This window comes from Lutra lutra, chromosome 9, assembly GCF_902655055.1.
Source record: "Lutra lutra chromosome 9, mLutLut1.2, whole genome shotgun sequence".
Classification (NCBI taxonomy): Eukaryota; Metazoa; Chordata; class Mammalia; order Carnivora; family Mustelidae; genus Lutra; species Lutra lutra.
The window spans coordinates 73,160,068-73,178,052 of NC_062286.1; the positions used below are offsets into that span (position 1 = coordinate 73,160,068).

The following is a 17,985-nucleotide window of genomic DNA, read 5'->3' on the forward strand; positions in this document are numbered from 1 at the left end:
TCTGCCTTCAACCTTTATGCCACTGTGCAAAGTGATTCAAAATAGCCTATAAAAGACTGTAAGCTTTATAAAGTATCTCTGTAAGTTTTTCACATTTCTGACTTTTCTACTGTAGAACTAGTTATTTCTCTTCACTCAGATACAATCCTCTCTGGTAAGCTGTTCCGTTCTAGAAGTTGTCTCAGTGATGTGAGAGAATACTAATTAGTCGTGTTGCTATACACATACACAATAAACTTTTTGAATGATTCATAAATTCCCAGAACCAAAACAACTAAGTAAGCAAAAAAGCAGAAAGCCAAATTAAAAAAGTAAAGTATATCTTTACAGAAAAACTCTGTTTAAATTATATCTTAAATATTGTTTGAGCCAAAGTATTTGTGTATATCCTCTCAAAGTAAATATTGCGGCTTTTCCACAAATACTGATTTTGGTAAGTTTCAACAGAGTTATAGTTTACTATCTCCCTCATCCTCCTATCCTTTCTCATTCACAAAGACCTACCAGTTGTTGAGTGTCTTTGAATGTCTTCTATATAAAGTCTTTATTTTGCATGCCTGCTGCCACACCCACACTTCAGGCCATTCCCCCTTATCACAGAAGTCTTATCGTATCCCCCTCATTTTTATTCATATCCAATCTTTACCATAGCTACACTCTCATACCCACTACTGACTGATCTTCCTAAAATCCTATTATATCCTATTACATATCTGCCAAGATCCTAAGCAGCTCATCTGTACCTATAAATTTAAGCTTTAGCTCCTAGACTAACATTCAAAGAGCTCCAGAATCCATCTTTAAATCTGCTCGCTTGGCCTCCTGCTGCTGTTCTCCAAGAAGCAAACTCTTCCACTTGCTCTTCCCTAGCCATGCCCCATGCATCTGGATTCTGGTGCCTGTGCCACTGTTACTGTCCAGAATACCTTCCTCCTTACCTGTCCTCCTCCTGCACCCCGCAAGACCCCAGCCACGGGTTTAACTTTGTTACTAAGCTCTCCTAATCCACCTTCTTTCTAAACCACTGAATTTAAGACACCTCCTTTACCTGAAATAAAGTGAGGCATAAGTAATAAATATGTGGCCCACAACAATTTCTCTAGACTTCTGCACTTGGCATCCTTATCATTCGTCTGTCTTTTATGCTACATGCTGGGTATTGTCCATATACATATACCTCTTATTTCACCTATTTTATAAATTTCTTTAGTGATAAACTCATTTCTTTTACTTGTTTCTCCCAATATATCTATCCTTGAGTCTTGTACATGGTAGGTGATTAATAATCTTTCAGCTAATTCACTTTATTAACAAAAACATAAGACAAATCGTTATGAAGAAGTATTTTCCTAATGAGAGGGTCTCATGTATTCTTAACCTGTGTAATCCTTCCTACATAAATGACAAAAACATCAAATGCTCAGGAAATTTTATTTCTATCTTGTGGGTTTGTTTTTGTTTTTGTTTTACCATGTTCAATATTATCACTGGCAGTTTGCAAAATGACAAAGAAGGGTTAATCAGTTAAGAATCACTCATCTAAGATGCAACATGGGGGGTTAAGGGGGTAGGAGAAGAATAAATGTAACAAGATGGGATTGGGAGGGAGACAAACCATAAGTGACTCTTAATCTCACAAAACAAACTGAGGGTTGATGGGGGGAGGGGGGTTGGGAGAGGGGGGATGGGGTTATGGATATTGGGGAGGGTATGTGCTATGGTGAGTGCTGTGAAGTGTGTAAACCTGGCGATTCACAGACCTGTACCCCTGGGGATAAAAATATATGTTTATAAAAAATAAAATTAAAAAAAAAAAAAGAATCACTCATCTAAATTTACAAAATATTTTTTGGGGCGCCTGGGTGGCTCAGCGGGTTAAAGCCTCTGCCTTCGGCTCAGGTCATGATCTCAGGGTCCTGGGATCGAGCCCCACATCAGGCTCTCTGCTCAGCAGGGAGCCTGCTTCCCTTCCTCTCTCTGCCTGCCTGTGATCTCTGTCTGTCAAATAAATAAATAAAATCTTTAAAAAAAAAAAATTTACAAAATATTTTTAAAGGTACTTTGTCCTCCATTCCTAACATTTGCTTTAAAGGGCCTGGTTTTAGTTTCCTCAAAAATGTATTAAGTCCACATGTAAATTAAGAATCTTTATGTCACAAAGATTTCAATAAGTGTATTCCTTTTTTTTTTTTTTAAAAGATTTTATTTATTTATTTGACAGACAGAGATCAAGTAGGCAGAGAGACAGGCAGAGAGAGAAAGAAGGGGAAGCAGGCTCCCCGCTGCCCAGAGAGCCCGATGTGGGGCTCGATCCCAGGACCCTGGGATCATGACCTGAGTTGAAGGCAGAGGCCTTAACCCACTGAGCCACCCAGGCGCCCCTAGAAGTGATTTTTTTAAAACACAAATGCTCTTGCCTTTTCCACTTCAGAACTCTGACACTTCATGTAATAAGTGTATTCCTAATTGGAAGTAATCTTTCCTTTAAAATGTGCAATATTTTTTATTAATATTGAATTCCTTCCTAAGCGTTATTACCATAGCCTTCCTATTTATAATTTAGCTTTCTAATTATAAATCACAAAGTTCCCATGTGGCATATTACAGTATATTTACATGAAAACGGCATAATATTAACCTAATAACAGGAGTCAAAAGAAAATCCCCATTAATTCCCCTGCTTACCACCCCAATTAACTGTTGTATTCATTCTAAAGATTTTCATTTTCACATATAACTAATATTACTGAAACTGAGTGCCTCAGCCAGACTTGGAACCTCATTGCCCTGTAGAGTCTGAGCTGTACCGGTGATTAGTAACACATATTATAGCACATTGAATAAAATAGGTAAAGGAGGTATTCCAGGCAAGATCAGTCAATCCCTAAGAGACTGTACAAATTCAACAAGATCTTTCCCTTTTAGGGAGAGGTGGAAAGTATGTAAGAAAGCACTGTAGGATGTGAGCAGGAGAAAAAGTTTGAAAGAGGAATAAGGATACACGAGACTTTCACAAATTTCATTTAACACAGCAAATTGTAACCTCTATAATAGAGACACTTTCTCTACCTATAAAAGGGCACAGGATGACGTTTGCCAAGGTACTGTATTTACAACCTACCTTATAGGATTTTGTTATAACATACAATAAGAAATGCTCAGCTTGGACATGATGAAGGGTTTCTGAAAGTAAAAGTAATACCATATCAAAGCCAAGTCTCAAACACCACTTATAGGGTTTATAAAATCATTTTTTTCTTTTAAAATACAATATTAAGATTAGTCTTGCGCTCTTTAGCACAAGATTAAAAATACTTTGACTATGAGTCATGACCCATCAGTAGGTAGTGAAATTAATTTAGTGGGTCAAGACCATCAATTTTTAATGTAACAGAACAGAATCAAATAGGAAATATAGGAGGCCATCCTGTGCTAGAGTTAAGCATGATTTTTTAAAACTTGTATATAACTTGTGTTATGTGTGTCTATGCACATGTACTGGTTGTTAATTTCTTAGTGTAAATTGTGACCAAAAAATTTTCAAAACTGTTGGTTTTGACAACTTTTCAGGAAGCAGAATTTTTTTCTGGCATTATTTGAAACTAATAAAAGGGCACCAGGTCCAAAATAATTTGGAGAATCTCTTAATTCTCTCTGCAGCCATCGCCAAAACTATCATTTACATCAGCATGCCAAGATTATTGTTGGCTTTGTTTTCTTTTGTGGTAAGCTTAGTTTTTAAATTGATTTTTTGCAGTTTTAAAAGATCAGGGGCATGAAGGCATGCAGAGACACAAATGGGACAAGTGTGACTTTTTTCTCTGATGATAAAAAATAAGGAGGACCACATAAATAAAGAGGACCAACATAGTAGTATTTGTGATATGCCATTTAAAAAATCACTGAAGCAAAGTGAGATTTTAAAATCCACAATGGAAAAGAGTAAATGAATTTTAGAAACAACTGTTATTGCATCTCCCAAACATTTGAATCAATACATTAAACCCCAGCTCCCAAGTGAATGCACATTCTCAATAAATTCAGCCCTTAATTTGCTTAGGACAAATGCAGAATGACTGGACAAGACTGGGAGGGAGAAAGCAAGAACAACACTAGAATCTTCAGTCCTGGATGGGGTACATTTTAGGAAAGAACAAAACAAGTAAGTGCTGTCTTTTTGCCTTCCACGTAGAAAAGATGGACATTTCACATGAAGGACAACATTCATTAAAGGGAAGTTTTGGAAGTTCTTAAAAAAACAGACAAGGATCTGGGACAGCAGGGGTCATAAGGAAAAGAATAATTACTCTGAGGATAAAGCAGGCATAGCTGGAGAATCTGGTTTGGAGAGCAGCACATTCACTAGTATTAACTGAATCCTCTTTCAGCTGCCTACTTTAGGCCAAAGACAGTACCCCACAAATGTTGTCCAAGGCCCAGAAAAGATTAATCCAGATTTTGAAAAGATTTACCAGTAGCTGAGTCCCTTGGGTAGGACAGGACAAGTACTGGAATAAATTAAATTCTCCAAATGGGGTTGCCTCTGAAAAATAAATGAGGAATTTGGGGAACCTGGCTGGCTCAGTCGGTAGAGCATACAACTCTTGATCTCAGGGTCATGAGTTCAAGCCCCACATTGGGTATGGAGCCTACTTAATTTTTTTTTTAATTGTATAAAAAGAAACTATTAAATAAAAAAAAAAAAGAAAGAAAGAAATGGGGAATTTGCCCTGTGACCAGTCAAACCGAACTATCTAATCCTTGGGGAGTTTTCTGAGACCATAAACCACTCATATCAGCACTGGATTTTCTATGAGAGTTACATCCTAGAAAACACCATTCAGGGCTGAAAGTAAGATCTTAGAGACCATGTATACTCTACCTGTTAAGAGAACCAGAATGATGGGGAAAATGTTCCCTTCATGAATTTGAATCTACTAAGGGAAAGAGTATTACAGAACAGCTCATTGGGATATTCATTAGTTTTTTGTTTGTTTGTTTGTTTTAAGATTTTATTTATCTGACAGAGAGAGACACAGCAAGAGTGGGAACACAAGCAGGGGAAGTGGGAGAGGGAGAAGCAGGCTTCCTGCCGAGCCGGGAGCCCAATGTGGGGCTCGATCCCAGGACCCTGGGATTAGGACCTGAGCTGAAGGCAATAGCTTAATGACTGAGCCACCCAGGTGCCCCTATTCATTAGTTTTTATTGCTGCAGGAAAATGAGAGCTATTTGTGTTTTGCACTTTGTTTTCTCTCCCTGATTTTAAGAGTTATCTAGATCTTCCTGTGTCAAATGAGATTGGCCAAAACACAGAGTTCCTGAAAAGAACATCTCTTCTTAACTTTTGCTTCAGAAAACCCTAATTCAGTGAGGGAATTCCCTGTGAGGGGCAATGAAAAGAGATGGTGTCTTTCAGAGAAAAGGAGTCTGCAAAGGGATTTTCCACTGTTAAGAAAAACAGAAAAAAAAAACTACAGATGGAGGAAAAACCCACCATAACTAAGAAGACAGAAGTCTGAAGTTCCAAGAAACAGAATGGAAACATAACCACTTCCTCACAATTCTCAGGAAGATAGCAGAATATGAAGAAGAATGGCCCTGTCACGTGCAAAGCCTAAAGAGGCTGATCCTTAGCTCCAGGGATCCTGGGCTCAGCACAGATTTCCATGTTCAAGTATAGTACAGTTTCAACAGACATCTGCTTCCAAGGGACCACTTGGGCTTGCACAGTCAGCATATCATTAGTTATCAGTGTAGACTGAAGACCTAGAGAAGCTTTCTTGAATATCCTTCTAATTACAAAACTCTCTAGGGTCTGTTGTAACATGGTTTGGGGAGAGATGGGAGGACACCAGCCCCAATCTAATAACTGATACCAACTTTATCATGAAAGGGAATTGGAGTCTGATTTAAATTTTACTTCAAGATGAAAGAAACATGATATTTCTTCATGCTCCATTACATCTGATTCATTTATGCTTCATAATGCTACAGATAATGAGGGTTTTTTTTTTTAAAGAAACCCCATTAAAACAACAAATGAAAGAAATATAAAATTGTGTATTTGTATCTGCATCTGAATTATAGTTTTATTAAACTCCACACAGTGAACTTAAAAATTTGAGCAGCTCTGTACTGGGCTATATAAAAAATAAAAATAGGTTTCACAATATGTGATATAGTCCCACTGATGTTTATGGTGTATCGAGCTCTTAAGTTTTACCACTCTGCATCACCAATGGCTTTTGCAAATACATAATCTCTCCCTCCAAAACACATAACACCATCTTTCAAATAGAATTTCCATTTGTTCTTGCTTCGATGAATCTGGAGGGAGAAAAACAGTCTAAATTAATTAATTTTATAAGTTAAAGGATCATTTATAATTCTTTGCACATTACACGGGATTATTCTGACCCTAAATGGGAGTTCTTTAAAAATAAGACCTCCTCACATACTATACCTACACTTTCTCCCAATATACCTCTTTATTAGCACAGAGTGTTCAGGATGAACCCTCAAAAGTCTCACTTCAACTCCTTTTCCTTCTACTTCACAATACTTCAAAAAATATCAATAAAAAAAATAAATAAAAATAAAAATAAGACCTCCTCAACATAGTTTATTCATTCATCCAGAAAATATATGAGTTCTTGTATGTCAGGTATTGTTTTAAGCACTGTAGATATATCAGTTTAAAAAATATATATATATATTATATATATATATATATATTTTACTTTTTAAAACCTAGAAAAATTCCTGACTCTGAATAGTTTACACTTTAGTAACCATGGAGGGAATAGAAACCTAATAAATATAACCTAATTATAAGGCATATTAAAAGGTCCTAAGTGCTATGAAAACTAGAGCAGGAAAAGGAAGATCACAAATAGAGAGGTGGGTTATAATTTTAAATAAGAAAGTCAGTGTGAGCCTGACTTATGAGATAACATTTGAGCAAAGACTTAAAGAAGGTAAAGGATAAAGCCAGGAAGATATTAACCACAGAGAACATTCCAGGCAAAGGGAACAGAAGCACCAAAGTCCTGAGAAGGGAGGATACCTGGATTGTTCAAGAACAGCAAAGGGTTCAGTATGTCTACAACAGAACAGAGAGGATGTAGTTAATATTATCAGGCATGAAAAAAAGTGGAATTTCATTTTGAATGAGAAATTTACAGTAAAGTACTGAGCAAGGTCAGAAGATACAGCTTATAATCTACAAGAATCTGCTGGCAGTTCCTTGGACTTAATAAGTCAGTTTAAATACAGATAAAATAAAAACTAGAAAATCCTACTACTCCAAGAGGTAAGAAATCATAAAATCATTATTACCTCTGGGTAAACCACAAGTGACTATTTAAAAACCTTAGATATGTATGATCTGAAATCAAGGGTAAAAATTAAACCCAGATGTTTATTGCAAACAGTCAAACCAAAGAAGGAAAATCGGTGACCAATATTCATATACATTTTGTGAAGCATAAGAAAACACAAATGATAAACCCCTATTTGTATGGGGGAAAGAAGTCCTAATAATGGAAAATTTCTTCTAAGTTTGACTCCTAAATTTACACTTGGACATATCTTTAAAAGTCCCTGAAGAAAATACATACATACATACATATTAAAAAAAGGTCCTTGAGAATATTCAGAATCCTAAACTCAGCATAGATGATAAAATCTGACCACTGGGGCCCCTGGGTGGCTCAGTTGGTTAGGCGACTGCCTTTGGCTTGGGTCATGATCCCAGGGTCCTGGGATCGAGCCCCACATTGGGCTCCTTGCTCAGTGGGGAGCCTGCTTCTCTCTCTCCCTCTACTGCTCTGCCTGCTTGTGCTCTCTCACTCTCTCTGTCAAATAAATAAATAAAATCTTAAAAAAAAAAAAATCTGACCATAACTAGGAGGAGAACAACAGTAACAGCAGCAAATCATCCTAGTAACTTTATTCTAGAAATAGTGCATAAACAGTACATTTATTCTAAAAATACAACAATGGTTCAATATTAGGAATTTATTAATATAAAAACTGTATTACTAGACCTATGGAGATAAACCATATAATAATCTCCAATGATGTTGAAAAAGCATTAAGGAATTTAAGACTTTTGTTTAACTCAAGAAGAATCAAAGACTGCATCATACACATGCACACACACACACACACACACACACACACACACACACACCCCTACCTTAGCCTAAAAGCTGTCTTAGTGGTTAGTGGGGTACCCTAAAAGTATTCCCACCAAAATCAACATAGACAAGGTTTATTCAAGTTTTTATTCTAGAGATCCTAATACAATTAGGTAAGAGGAAAGTACAACTTGCACTGGATAATGCAAATAAACAAGAAGAAAGAAGTGCAGGTATAGAAGTAGGAAAGGATAAATATTTACAGATGCAATGACTGCACATCGGAAAACTCTAAGAGAATCAAGTAAAAAATTACTAAATAAAGGGACACCTGGGTGGCTCAGTCAGTTGAACGTCCAGCTCTTGATTTTGGCTCAGGTTGTGATCTCACGAGTTGTGGGTTCGAGCCCACCTGCAAATCCACACTCAGCGTGGAGTCTGCTTGAGATTCCCTCTGCCCCTTCCCACACTCACTTGCGAGCACTCGTGTTCTCTCTCAAATAAATAAATCTTTTAAAAATATTACCAAAAATAGGAGGAGTCAAGATGGTGGAGAAGTAGCAGGCTGAGACTACTTCAGGTGGCAGGAGATCAGCTAGATAGCTTATCTAAAGATTGCAAACACCTACAGATCCAACGGGAGATCAAAGAGAAGAACAGCAATTCTAGAAACAGAAAATCAACCGCTTTCTGAAAGGTAGGACTGGCAGAGAAGTGAATCCAAAGCAACGGGAAGATAGACCGCGGGGGGAGGGGCCGGCTCCCGGCAAGCGGCGGGGCAATGGAGCACAAAATCAGGACTTTTAAAAGTCTGTTCCACTGAGGGACATCGCTCCAGAGGCTTAACCAGGGTGAAGCCCACGCGGAGTCAGCATGGCCTCAGGTCCCACAGGGTCACAGAAGGATCGAGGTGTCCGAGTGTCGCAGAGCTTGCAGGTATTAGAACAGGGAAGCTGGCTATAGAGACAGAGCTGAGGAGTGAGCTCTCAACTCGGGGTTACCTTGAACCGGTCGCAGGCTCGGTCAGCTTGGAGCGCGGCCAGAGGCAAGGGTGACGGGAGTAATTGGGCACTGTTCTCTGAGGGTGCACTGAGGAGTAGGGTCCTGGGCTCTTGGCTCCTCCAGGCCAGAGACTGGGAGGCTGCCATCTTCATTCCTGTCCTCCGAACTCTACGGAAAGTGCTCAGGGAACAAAAGCTCCCAAAAGCAAACCTGAGCGGATTACTCAGCCCGGCCCCTGGTAAGGGTGGTGCAATTCCGCTTGGGGTAAAGACACTTGAGAATCACTACAACAGGCCCCTCCCCCAGAAGATCAACAAGAAATGCAGCCAGGACCAAGTTCACCTACCAAGGAGTGCAGGTTCAATACCAAGGAGAGCAGCGGAATTCCAGAGGAGAAAGCAAAGCAAGGAACTCATGGCTTTCTCCCCATGATTCTTTAGCCTTGCAGTTAATTTAACTTTTTTTCTTTTTCAATTTTTTTTCTCTTTGTCTGCTAAATTTTTTTAAATTTTACCCTTTCTTTTTTAACATTTTTAAACTAGTTTATCTAGTATATATATATTTTTTCTTTTTCATATTTTTTCTTTATTTGTTTTCTTTTTTTAATTGTTTCTTTTTTTTCTTTTCTTTCTGAACCTCTTTTTATCCCCTTTCTCCCCCCTCACGATTTGGGATCTCTTCTGTTTTGGTTAAAGCATATTTTCCTGGGGTTGTTGCCACTCTTTTAGTATTTTACTTGCTCCTTCATATACTCTTATCTGGACAAAATGACAAGGCGGAAAAATTCACCACAAAAAAAAAGAACAAGAGGCAGTACCAAAGGCTAGGGACCTAATCAATATAGACACTGGTAATATGTCAGATCTAGAGTTCAGAATGACGATTCTCAAGGTTCTAGCCGGGCTCGAAAAAGGCATGGAAGACGTTAGAGAAACCCTCTTGGGAGATATAAAAGCCCTTTCTGGAGAAATAAAAGAACTAAAATCTAATCAAGTTGAAATCAAAAAAGCTATTAATGAGGTGCAATCAAAAATGGAGGCTCTCACTGCTAGGATAAATGAGGCAGAAGAAAGAATTAGCGATTTGGAAGACAAATGACAGAGAATAAAGAAGCTGAGCAAAAGAGGGACAAACAGCTACTGGACCATGAGGGGAGAATTCGAGAGATAAGTGACACCATAAGACGAAACAACATTAGAATAATTGGGATTCCAGAAGAAGAAGAAAGAGAGAGGGGAGCAGAAGGTATATTGGAGAGAATTATTGGAGAGAATTTCCCCAATATGGCAAAGGGAACAAGCATCAAAACCCAGGAGGTGCAGAGAACCCCCTCAAAATCAATAAGAATAGGTCCACACCCCATCACCTAATAGTAAAATTTACAAGCATTAGTGACAAAGAGAAAATCCTGAAAGCAGCCCAGGAAAAGAAGTCTGTGACATACAATGGTAAAAATAATAGATTGGCAGCAGACTTATCCACAGAGACCTGGCAGGCCAGAAAGAGCTGGCATGATATATTCAGAGCACTAAACGAGAAAAACATGCAGCCAAGAATACTATATCCAGCTAGGCTATCATTGAAAATAGGAGAGATTAAAAGCTTCCAGGACAAACAAAAACTGAAAGAATTTGCAAACACCAAACCAGCTCTACAGGAAATATTGAAAGGGGTCCTCTAAGCAAAGAGAGACCCTAAAAGTAGTAGATCAGAAAGGAACGAGACAATATACAATAACAGTCACCTTACAGGCAATACAATGGCACTAAATTCATATCTCTCAATAGTTACCCTGAATGTTAATGGGCTAAATGCCCCAATCAAAAGACACAGGGTATCAGAATGGATAAAAAAACAAAACCCATCTATATGTTGCCTACAAGAAACACATTTTAAACCGGAAGACACCTCCAGATTTAAGGTGAGGGGGTGGAAAAGAATTTACCATTCTATGGACATCAGAAGAAAGCAGGAGTGGCAATCCTTATGTCAGATCAATTAGATTTTAAGCCAAAGATTATAATAAGAGATGAGGAAGGACACTATATCATACTCAAAGGATCTGTCCAACAAGAAGATCTAACAATTTTAAATATCTATGCCCCTAACGTGGGAGCAGCCAACTATATAAACCAATTAATAACAAAATCAAAGAAACACATCAACAATAATACAATAATAGTAGGGGACTTTAACACTCCCCTCACTGAAATGGACAGATCATCCAAGCAAAAGATCAACAAGGAAATCAAGGCCTTAAATGACACACTGGACCAGATGGACATCACAGATATATTCAGAACATTTCATCCCAAAGCAACAGAATACACATTCTTCTCTAGTGCACATGGAACGTTCTCCAGAATAGATCACATTCTTGGTCCTAAATCAAGTCTCAACCGGTATCAAAAGATTGGGATCATTCCCTGCATATTTTCAGACCACAATGCTCTAAAGCTAGAACTCAATCACAAGAGGAAATTTGGAAAGAACCCAAATACATGGAGACTAAACAGCATCCTTCTAAAGAATGAATGGGTCAACCAGGAAATTAAAGAAGAATTGAAAAAAATTTATGGAAACAAATGATAATGAAAACACAACGGTTCAAAATCTGTGGGACACAACAAAGGCAGTCCTGAGAGGAAAATATATAGCGGTACAAGCCTTTCTCAAGAAACAAGAAAGGTCTCAGGTACACAACCTAACCCTACATCTAAAGGAGCTGGAGAAAGAACAAGAAAGAAACCCTAAACTCAGCAGGAGAAGAGAAATCATAAAGATCAGAGCAGAAATCAATGAAATAGAAACCAAAAAAACAATAGAACAAATCAACGAAACTAGGAGCTGGTTCTTTGAAAGAATTAATAAGATTGATAAACCCCTGGCCAGACTTATCAAAAAGAAATGAGAAACGACCCAAATAAATAAAATCATGAATGAAAGAGGAGAGATCACAACCAACACCAAAGAAACACAAACAATTATAAGAACATACTATGAGCAACTCTACGCCAACAAATTTGACAATCTCGAAGAAATGGATGCATTCCTAGAGACATATAAACTACCACAACTGAACCAGGAAGAAATAGAAAGCCTGAACAGACCCATAACCAGTAAGGAGATTGAAACAGTCATCAAAAATCTCCAAACAAACAAAAAAGCCCAGGGCCAGATGGCTTCCCGGGGGAATTCTACCAAACATTTAAAGAAGAACTAATTCCTATTCTCCTGAAACTGTTCCAAAAAATAGAAATGGAAGGAAAAATTCCAAACTCCTTTTATGAGGCCAGCATCACCTTGATCCCAAAACCAGACAAGGATCCCATCAAAAAAAGAGAACGACAGACCAATATCCTTGATGAACACAGATGCAAAAATTCTCGCCAAAATACTAGCCAATAGGATTCAACAGAACATTAAAAGGATTATTCATCATGACCAAGTGGGATTTATTCCAGGGCTGCAAGGTTGGTTCAACATCCACCAATCAATCAATGTGATACAACACATTAATAAAAGAAAGAACAAGAACCATAGGATACTCTCCATAGATGCTGAAAAAGCATTTGACAAAGTACAGCATCCCTTCCTGATCAAAACTCTTCAACGTGTAGGGATAGAGGGCACATGCCTCAATATTATCAAAGCCATCTATGAAAAACCCACTGCAAATATCATTCTCAATGGAGAAAAACTGAAAGCTTTTCCGCTAAGGTCAGGAACACGGCAGGGATGTCCGTTATCACCACTGCTATTCAACATAGTACTAGAAGTCCTAGCCTCAGCAATCAGACAACAAAAGGAAATTAAAGGCATCCAAATCAGCAAAGAAGAAGTCAAACTATCACTCTTCACAGATGATATGATACTATATGTGGAAAACCCAAAAGACTCCACTCCAAAACTGCTAGAACTTGTACAGGAATTCAATAAAGTGTCAGGATATAAAATCAATGCACAGAAATCAGTTGCATTTCTCTACACCAACAACAAGACAGAAGAAAGAGAAATTAAGGAGTCCATCCCATTTACAATTGCACCCAAAACTATAAGATACCTAGGAATAAACCTAACCAAAGAGGCTAAGAATCTATACACAGAAAACATTAAAGTACTCATGAAAGAAATTGAGGAAGACACAAAGAAATGGAAAAATGTTCCATGCTCCTGGATTGGAAGAATAAATATTATGAAAATGTCTATGCTACCTAAAGCAATCTACACATTTAATGCAATTCCTATCAAAGTACCATCCATTTTTTTCAAAGAAATGGAACAAGTAATCCTAAAATTTATATGGAACCAGAAAAGACCTTGAATAGCCAAAGGAATATTGAAAAAGAAAGCCAAAGTTGGTAGCATCACAATTCCAGACTTCAAGCTCTATTAACAAAGCTGTCATCATCAAGACAGCATGGTACTGGCACAAAAACTGACACATAGATCAATGGAACACAATAGAGAGCCCAGAAATAGACGCTCAACTCTATGGTCAACTAATCTTCGACAAAGCAGGAAAGAATGTCCAATGGAAAAAAGATGGTCTCTTCAACAAATGGTGTTGGGAAAATTGGACAGCCACATGCAGAAAAATGAAATTGGATCATTTCCTTACACCACACACGAAAATAGACTCAAAATGGATGAAGGACCTCAATGTGAGAAAGGAATCCCTCAAAATCCTTGAGGAGAACAGAGGCAGCAACCTCTTCGACCTCAGCCACAGCAACATCTTCCTAGGAACATCGCCAAAGGCAAGGGAAGCAAGGGCAAAAATGAACTATTGGGATTTCATCAAGATCAAAAGCTTTTGCACAGCAAAGGAAACAGTTAACAAAACCAAAAGACAACTGACAGAATGGGAGAAGATATTTGCAAACGACATATCAGATAAAGGGCTAGTGTCCAAAATCTATAAAGAACTTAGCAAACTCAACACCCAAAGAACAAATAATCCAATCAAGAAATGGGCAGAAGATATAATAAAGATGGCGGAGAAGTAGCAGGCTGAGACTACTTCGGGTAGCGGGAGATCAGCTAAATAGCTTATCTAAAGATTGCAAAACCTACAAATCCAACGGGAGATTGAAGAGAAGAAGAACAGCAATTCCAGAAACAAAATCAACCACTTTCTGCAAGGATCTCTTCTGATTTGGCTAAAGCATATTTTCCTGGGGTTGTTGCCACCCTTTTAGTATTTTACTTGCTCCTTCATAAACTCTTATCTGGACAAAATGACAAGGCGGAAAAATTCACAACAAAAAAAAGAACAAGAGGCAATACCAAAGGCTAGGGACCTAATCAATACAGACATTGGTAATATGTCAGATATAGAGTTCAGAATGATGATTCTCAAGGTTCTAGCCGGGCTTGAAAAAGGCATGGAAGATATTAAAGCAACCCTCTCGGGAGATATAAAAGCCCTTTCTGGAGAAATAAAAGAACTAAAATCTAACCAAGTTGAAATCAAAAAAGCTATTAATGAGGTGCAATCAAAAATGGAGGCTCTCACTGCTAGGATAAATGAGGCAGAAGAAAGAATTAGCGATATAGAAGACCAAATGACAGAGAATAAAGAAGCTGAGCAAAAGAGGGACAAACAGCTACTGGACCACGAGGGGAGAATTCGAGAGATAAGTGACACCATAAGACGAAACAACATTAGAATAATTGGGATTCCAGAAGAAGAGGAAACAGAGAGGGGAGCAGAAGGTATATTGGAGAGAATTATTGGAGAGAATTTCCCCAATATGGCAAAGGGAACAAGCATCAAAATCCAGGAGGTTCAGAGAACCCCCCTCAAAATCAATAAGAATAGGTCTACACCCCGTCACCTAATAGTAAAATTGACAAGTCTTAGTGACAAAGAAAAGATCCTGAAAGCAGCCCGGGAAAAGAAGTCTGTAACGTACAATGGTAAAAATATTAGATTGGCAGCAGACTTATCCACAGAGACCTGGCAGGCCAGAAAGAGCTGGCATGATATATTCAGAGTACTAAATGAGAAAAACATGCAGCCAAGAATACTATATCCAGCTAGGCTATCATTGAAAATAGACGGAGAGATTAAAAGCTTCCAGGACAAACAAAAACTGAAAGAATTTGCAAATACCAAACCAGCTCTACAGGAAATATTGAAAGGAGTCCTCTAAGCAAAGAGAGACCCTCAAAGTAGTAGATCAGAAAGAAACAGAGACAATATACAATAACAGTCACCTTACAGGCAATACAATGGCACTAAATTCATATCTCTCAATACTTACCCTGAATGTTAATGGGCTAAATGCCCCAATCAAAAGACACAGGGTATCAGAATGGATAAAAAAACAAAAACCATCTATATGTTGCCTACAAGAAACTCATCTTACACCCGAAGACACCTCCAGGTTTAAAGTGAGGGGGTGGAAAAGAATTTACCATGCTAACGGACATCAGAAGAAAGCAGGAGTGGCAATCCTTATATCAGATCAATTAGATTTTAAGCCAAAGATTATAATAAGAGATGAGGAAGGACACTATATCATACTCAAAGGATCTGTCCAACAAGAAGATCTAACAATTTTAAATATCTATGCCCCTAACGTGGGAGCAGCCAACTATATAAACCAATTAATAACAAAATCAAAGAAACACATCAACAATAATACAATAATAGTAGGGGACTTTAACACTCCCCTCACTGAAATGGACAGATCATCCAAGCAAAAGATCAACAAGGAAATCAAGGCCTTAAATGACACACTGGACCAGATGCACATCACAGATATATTCAGAACATTTCATCCCAAAGCAACAGAATACACATTCTTCTCTAGTGCACATGGAACGTTCTCCAGAATAGATCACATTCTTGGTCCTAAATCAAGTCTCAACCGGTATCAAAAGATTGGGATCATTCCCTGCATATTTTCAGACCACAATGCTCTAAAGCTAGAACTCAATCACAAGAGGAAATTTGGAAAGAACCCAAATACATGGAGACTAAACAGCATCCTTCTAAAGAATGAATGGGTCAACCAGGAAATCAAAGAAGAATTGAAAAAAATTATGGAAACAAATGATAATGAAAACACAACCGTTCAGAATCTGTGGGACACAACAAAGGCAGTCCTGAGAGGAAAATATATAGCGGTACAAGCCTTTCTCAAGAAACAAGAAAGGTCTCAGGTACACAACCTAACCCTACACCTAAAGGAGCAGGAGAAAGAACAAGAAAGAAACCCTAAACCCAGCAGGAGAAGAGAAATCATAAAGATCAGAGCAGAAATCAATGAAATAGAAACCAAAAAAACAATAGAACAAATCAACGAAACTAGGAGCTGGTTCTTTGAAAGAATTAATAAGATTGATAAACCCCTGGCCAGACTTATCAAAAAGAAAAGAGAGAGGACCCAAATAAATAAAATCATGAATGAAAGAGGAGAGATCACAACGAACACCAAAGAAATACAGACAATTATAAGAACATACTATGAGCAACTCTACGCCAACAAATTTGAAAATCTCGAAGAAATGGATGCATTCCTAGAGACATATAAACTACCACAACTGAACCAGGAAGAAATAGAAAGCCTGAACAGACCCATAACCAGTAAGGAGATTGAAACAGTCATCAAAAATCTCCAAACAAACAAAAGCCCAGGGCCAGACGGCTTCCCGGGGGAATTCTACCAAACATTTAAAGAAGAACTAATTCCTATTCTCCTGAAACTGTTCCAAAAAATAGCAATAGAAAGAAAACTTCCAAACTCATTTTATGAGGCCAGCATCACCTTGATCCCAAACCCAGACAAGGATCCCAACAAAAAAGAGAACTACAGACCAATATCCTTGATGAACACAGATGCAAAAATTCTCGCCAAAATACTAGCCAATAGGATTCAACAGTACGTTAAAAGGATTATTCACCACGACCAAGTGGGATTTATTCCAGTGCTGCAAGGCTGGTTCAACATCCGCAAATCAATCAATGTGATACAACACATTAATAAAAGAAAGAACAAGAACCATATGATACTCTCCATAGATGCTGAAAAAGCATTTGACAAAGTACAGCATCCCTTCCTGATCAAAACTCTTCAAAGTGTAGGGATAGAGGGCACATACCTCAATATTATCAAAGCCATCTATGAAAAACCCACCGCAAATATCATTCTCAATGGAGAAAAACTGAAAGCTTTTCCGCTAAGGTCAGGAACACGGCAGGGATGTCCGTTATCACCACTGCTATTCAACATAGTACTAGAAGTCCTAGCCTCAGCAATCAGACAACAAAAGGAAATTAAAGGCATCCAAATCAGCAAAGAAGAAGTCAAACTATCACTCTTCGCAGATGATATGATACTCTATGTGGAAAACCCAAAAGACTCCACTCCAAAACTGCTAGAACTTGTACAGGAATTCAGTAAAGTGTCAGGATATAAAATCAATGCACAGAAATCAGTTGCATTTCTCTACACCAACAACAAGACAGAAGAAAGAGAAATTAAGGAGTCCATCCCATTTACAATTGCACCCAAAACTATAAGATACCTAGGAATAAACCTAACCAAAGAGACTAAGAATCTATACTCAGAAAACTATAAAGTACTCATGAAAGAAATTGAGGAAGACACAAAGAAATGGAAAAATGTTCCATGCTCCTGGTTTGGAAGAATAAATATTGTGAAAATGTCTATGCTACCTAAAGCAATCTACACATTTAATGCAATTCCTATCAAAGTACCATCCATTTTTTTCAAAGAAATGGAACAAATAATCCTAAAATTTATATGGAACCAGAAAAGACCTCGAATAGCCAAAGGAATATTGAAAAAGAAAGCCAAAGTTGGTGGC

The 17,985-nt window shown here is 38.0% G+C and overlaps 2 protein-coding genes across 2 annotated transcripts in view; one reads left to right on the forward strand and one right to left on the reverse strand.

Moving 5' to 3' along the window:
* LHCGR (luteinizing hormone/choriogonadotropin receptor) overlaps positions 1–17,985 on the forward strand; it is a 137,426-nt gene that overhangs the window by 55,231 nt on the left and 64,210 nt on the right. The gene's annotated exons all lie outside the window — the stretch shown is intronic.
* The window catches only part of GTF2A1L (general transcription factor IIA subunit 1 like), a 61,626-nt gene continuing 49,698 nt past the window's right edge, over positions 6,058–17,985 (reverse strand). Inside the window, exon 9 of the mRNA XM_047744481.1 lies at positions 6,058–6,328. Coding sequence (XP_047600437.1) covers positions 6,221–6,328 — 108 coding nt within the window. The 3' untranslated portion in view covers positions 6,058–6,220. The remainder of the gene's footprint in view (positions 6,329–17,985) is intronic.